This window comes from Eucalyptus grandis, chromosome 7, assembly GCF_016545825.1.
Source record: "Eucalyptus grandis isolate ANBG69807.140 chromosome 7, ASM1654582v1, whole genome shotgun sequence".
Lineage (NCBI taxonomy): Eukaryota > Viridiplantae > Streptophyta > Magnoliopsida > Myrtales > Myrtaceae > Eucalyptus > Eucalyptus grandis.
The window spans coordinates 43,720,298-43,725,846 of record NC_052618.1 but is presented as its reverse complement, the minus strand read 5'-3'; the positions used below and the strand labels follow the sequence as shown (position 1 = coordinate 43,725,846).

The window sequence follows — 5,549 nt, the reverse complement described above, 5'->3', positions numbered from 1 at the left end:
TGATGATCCTTTCCTTTGGTAAGGCAAAAGATTCTGGAATTCCTCAATTTGTTTGCCTGTCGACTGAGCAGAGGAAGAGCACCGCCACTTAGGGTTGTCGATATGCATTTCATGTTAGAATTGTAGTACCTAACAAAGTTCAACAAGTCATCTTTAGAAGCATAAGACGAAATAAAGGAAACAATTGTAGGCAAGTGGAAAGATATGAGTAATGCTACTTGTATGGGATGTTTACTTATGTCTTGTATACTAAGTAAGTCATTATGACAATAAACAAGAGATTTTATTTGTCTCGAAGTATCGCACATCAATTTGAATTTAAGGTTTCAAAATTGAATCTCTAAATAGAGAATGCGATCGTTGATGGTGTTGAATGCATTAGAATTTATGCTTTCAGTGATTGATTGGGCAAAAGAAGAAGAAAACGACCATATGTCGGCTGATTGAAGAAATTTCAAGCCAGTAAAAACTGATGAATCAAGGAGTGTACCTTTGTAATGGGTAGAGAATTGATTTATGTTTCTAATCTTTTGTCTATTTATTTCATTATTGCCCCCTTTGGCAAATGGTCGAGGCTCCAATCTTGGATATAAATCCTAGTCACAGATAACGACAGTCATTATCTCTGAAAACCTAAATTAATTTGGCTTTGAAAAACCTTGAAAGGAAAAGAGAATTGATTTATGTTTCTAATCTTTTTGTCTGTTTATTTCATTATTGGCCCCTTTGGCGAATGGTCGAGGCTCCAATCCTAGATATGAATCCCAGTCACAGATAATGGCACGTGGTTTTGGGTATTTGGAACATTGTGTAAAGGATCATATGCGTCGGCTTCAGGGCATGTAAACGATGCTAGTTAATGAGAAAACTAGGAAATGCCAATTTTGTTCCAAGGTCACAAGTCAAATATTGCGTCTTTTCTTATGTTGATCGCCAAGTGGGGCCAAAAATTTTCCCACTAAATTACGTGAACACAAAGAGTGTGCATGTGCGAGTGTGAGTGCAAGTGCGCCATTATGAGATCACAGCCCTTGCCCCTCATCGCTTGCCGGTTGAGGCTAGGATGACGAGGGCCGCCACTATAGCCCTAGCTCAAGTTTTGTAGCCTTGCTGATGTGGCCTTCCATTTGCGAGTGTGAGTGAGCCATTCTGTTTTCCTGTCAAGACCCCAAAAAAAAAAAAAAAAAAAAAAAACAATTCCTTCCCATAAAAAGTAAAAAGAAAAGAAAAAAAAAAAAAAAGGTATGGACACTGAAGAGAATTAAGCTCTCTCTATCTCGTTGATTTACACCGATTTCAAGGCCTAATCGAGAACCTTGCAATCTAAGACTTACTCACCAGAGCATCGGCAGGTGAAGATAAGTAGAATGGCTTGCTCAGTGTCCTTAATCCCCATTTGCTTCCACAGTGCGAACAACTCCAAGACTGCACTGAATCCTAGCCCAATCAAGATCTCGAAGGCAACACCGAGGTCGAGAACATTCACCCAGTTCGCCATTCCGCCCATCCCCACTGCACCGGCTTACTTTGCGTCTGTGGATGGCATGACGACCACCACCATTGGTGGCAGCTCGGTAGCTGTATTGGCTGCTGTGCTCACGCTGACGGACCCAAAGAGGAGGCGGCAGCTCCAGGCCGTGGAGGTGGGCTGTGGGGACATGGAGGTGGTTAGGGGGTACTTAAACAACTCAGGGTTCCAGAGATGGAAGAAGATCTACGGCGAGACAGATGATGTCAAAGACCTCATTCTTCGTGAAAATGCTAGGGAAAAGAAAAGAAAAAACTTGCAAAAAAATGTTGTTTTGGGTGACTCACTATAAGAACTCGTAATTCTCTTGTTCTTCTCTCTCTTTCTCTCTGCAGGTCCCACAATTCGCGCTGATTTTTTGGTACGCATTGCATTGCTTCTTGGCTCCATTTCTCAGAACTTTAATTTTATCTGTGGCCATTGCCGAGCTCTCTCTTTCTCAGCAGATGATTATCTTCTTTCGTATTGATGTCCCTTTACTCTTTTTCAAGGCATTTATCTGAGTTTTCGATCCATCTGCGGCTGCTGAGAAATGACGGACCACAAAAGTGACGTCGATGAATCTCACTGGACGTCCAAATTCATCTGTCTTCTTTCAATTCTCAGCAGCACCCAAACAACTGCATTGAATTCTTCTTTTCCACTGAAGATCGTGTATTAATGTACGTGCGTCCATAACTTTGAAGGCACTGTCGAATTCTCTAATCCGGCATTTGGAGCTGGTTTGCCAATTGTGAGTCAGTTCGCTTTTGAACATACAGATTCACAAGATCGACCAATTTGTAAGGATGCATAAACAAATTGTTAACAGCTCTGAGTTGATTGAAGGGAGAGGAATAGACTTCGTGCAACAGGGTACGAAGCAACAACTGAAACAGAACGAGGAAATAAAATCCCTGAAGTGCCACACAAAAAGAAAAGGCAGGAGACGGAAGTGCCTGAAGAACTTGTTCTTCTCATGATACAGTACCTTTACCTGCTGTGCAAGTCTGCTTGGGTTATCCTTCATAAACTTGAGAACAAGAGTTTGAACAACAGTCCTTATGTCTGGCTCATTCAACCTGCATATAGCTCGGATAGGAAAAATTCAATGACACCAACTACTCCCAAAAAACCAACTTGCAATGTGCAAAACAGTGGTCAGTTTTATCAAATGCTAGCAAGGAACAAAGATAAGCTTAGTCTACAAGCAACAGTTTCCAGAATGAAGAAATTCAAGGAGCATACTCCACAGCCAAAAATCTACTAAAAACCTTCCCTTCTCTCTCTCTCTCTCTCTTTTTTTTTTTTTTTTTTTGGGGACAAAAGGGTCAGCAAAGATGTCTCCTTCAAGAAAAATGCTTTCATCACCGTCCTTCAATGCCAGCCTAATGCACATTTGCATTATCTGCAATGCACGCTTAACTGCAATTGCAGGGGGTGCTAATGGTCTATTAGATGGCCTTTTAATATAAAAATAATATTTTAATCGACTTTAAATGTTAACATATCTAGATTTCTAGTGATTATGGGTATTTGAAAAAAAGTCACCAAAATATTAAAAGTAAAAATCAAAAGCATACTGTACAGCAATCCCTTTATACTATAGAGGACAGAGTAGAATTTTAAGCTGATCAAGTAAAACAGATATGCCTCAAAGAGGCTTAGTTGCACATCTGTTTTTTCTCTCCTTTAACTTTTAATTTAGAGTACTCACCCATCAGTGCCAAAATTTTCACATGCAGTGCAAGATGGTTTACGCATTAGTAGTGACTCCTAGCACATTACCCAATCCTAAAGTAATAAGCTAGGGTAGGAAATGCACGAACTCAATGAGGGAGCCGTTTTAGTGTCTAATGTCAGGGAAGAAAAAGAAAAACTCACTGTGGGGAGCTTGACTTTCCAGATCCCGGGGAATCGATAATGTGAGACACAATGTGAATGGTGTCGGCTGAATCCTCTTGGGGGAATGTAAAGAGAAGCAAACCACTCCCTGTCAACTTAACTAATGAAATAGCTGGAAATTGATTCGCACGGGCATGTCTTCCTTTGCTTGGGAAGATACATCTTCTGAAAGCTTACATGCTTTCAGTTGAATAGTAAAGTTGGAGGCAGTTAGACTATTTTGCAGAAATCTAAGTACGTAGTAATCCGGTTTGAACAGAAGAAGAGTACCATTCTCATTCCAATACTAATTGGTTGAATTCCCACACTCGGGACCATCGGCACTGTCCTGATCTAATTCCTTAGGACATACTTTCCTTCTCTCAGCAGTTTAACCTCGCATCAGCCAGCTTCAAGTTATTACTCTCCCTAGCAGCAAATGTCCCACAAAACTGCAAGAACATCCATGGACGATGACATTTCACTATCCTAAGTAGGAAGACCCATTTCATTGAGCTATTTCAGATTACTTCGACACGAACCACCCTATGATCAGGATGTCACTAACCAAAGCGAGAACACTTACTTAAAGGAGACCCAATTCTTCACTTTCAAGCTCCAAGCATAGATGAACCACACACTTACTCAAAGACATTATGTGGCATCTCATTCAGTAACGCTAAGGTTCAACTTCAGGAAGACAATGGCTTCTTTGGTGGCGCTCTTCTCCCTCTCTGGAGAAAGGAAAAAAGAACAGAACGAAAACCCATCAAATTGACAACCAAGAAAGCAAAGGAGAGAAGACGGAGCGTTGTAGTCGAAGCGAGGGATGCTGATGACAGCCGAGTGCTGCTCCCATGGCCTCATCGCCATCTTCTTCTTCTTCTTCTTCTTCTTCTTCTTCTTCTTCTTCTTCTTCTTCCATTTCTCTTTTCTCTCCGCTCTGCGTCGGTTCCATAGTCCGGTACAGGCTCTGTCTCCGCCCTTAAAAATGGGGAAACTGCCTCCACCCGGTTCGTTTCGAGTGGAAATTCGACCCGACCACCCGGTTCGTTTTGCCAAAAACGACCCGACCGTCGAATCCGAACATTTTTATATGCTTCTTTCTTAAGAAAAGATTGGATTATACGTTTTTTTTTTCTTTTCAATGAGAGCACCAGATTTCTAATTCAATTATTTTAGTCTTCAGTCAACTCTTTCGTAGAATATACCAGGGAGGACTGAAACTTGACCAAAAATATGACTTTACCAAGCAATAAACTTTTCACTGTATTTCTTGATATGTATTGATAATAGCAAGCAACATCTAGCAACTCAACTCTCACGAAAAACCACTGGGGGCTCACCCCAGTGGCCACCCTTCCAACATGGAAGGGGGAGGTGAGGGGTTCAAATCCCCACCTTCTCAGGGGGGATGGGGGTAGGGACGCGTAAGTTTTCGAGAGTGGGTTGCGACTCCCACGCCCGCAAGAGGCGGGGGCACAAGTTTGCGAGTGAGTGTAGAGTAAGAATAGAGTAAGACTGACAAAAAAAAAAAAAAAAAACTCTCACGAAAGATATAGATAAGAAAAAGACTTTCACGAAAGATGTCTAAATTTCACGTTTCTTATCTTTCGACATGTAGAATATGATAATATTGACACTCCTACTATGGGGTGTTCAATTATTCTATTTGTCTTATTTTTAAAGGGAAAAAGACAATAATAATTTGCAAACTTCGGCTAGATGCGTAATGTTAGTCTTAAACTTTTATTTTATTAAATTTATTCCTTTAAATATTTCTAATTATTTAAACTAATCCCTAAACTTTCAATATGTTCTATTTAGTCCATCAACTCTCTATAACAAAGTTAAATCATTCATTCGATACTATTCATAACTTTTCATTATTATACTATTGCACAGATTTTTGAATGTCTTTTCATTTCAATCCATTTCCAAAGTTAAAAAAAACTACCTTTTTATCTTTTTGGTCTTTATAAATATTATGATAGTTCCACATTAATTATATAGAAACTTATTTACAGTAGTAGCAAGTTGATAGTTGGGCTATATTAATTTTCTGCTATACAGGTTTAATTAAGAAAATGCAAAAGAAAAAAACAAAGATTCAGATTAATATAAGTACAATTTTCCATAGATAAATAATATCGATTTT

The 5,549-nt window shown here is 39.7% G+C and overlaps 1 protein-coding gene across 2 annotated transcripts; it reads right to left on the bottom strand.

The window, feature by feature from the left end:
* Nucleotides 1-1,328: 1,328 nt before the first annotated feature.
* On the bottom strand, nt 1,329-4,325 carry LOC108960776. 2 transcript variants are annotated; one of them, XR_001988780.2, is made up of 4 exons: nt 3,392-4,325; nt 2,499-2,589; nt 1,816-2,397; nt 1,329-1,648 (listed from the first exon to the last, which is right to left on the bottom strand). XR_001988780.2 is itself a non-coding variant. In XM_039316278.1 (2 exons), the coding sequence occupies exons 1-2, from the start codon at nt 1,916-1,918 to the stop codon at nt 1,386-1,388; spliced, it is 366 nt and encodes a 121-aa protein (XP_039172212.1). In that variant the 5' UTR covers nt 1,919-2,470; the 3' UTR covers nt 1,329-1,385. The 2 variants fall into 2 exon arrangements, 1 of the variants encoding a protein (XP_039172212.1); XM_039316278.1 differs by lacking the exons at nt 2,499-2,589; nt 3,392-4,325 and having other exon boundaries at nt 1,816-2,470.
* Nucleotides 4,326-5,549: the final 1,224 nt, after the last annotated feature.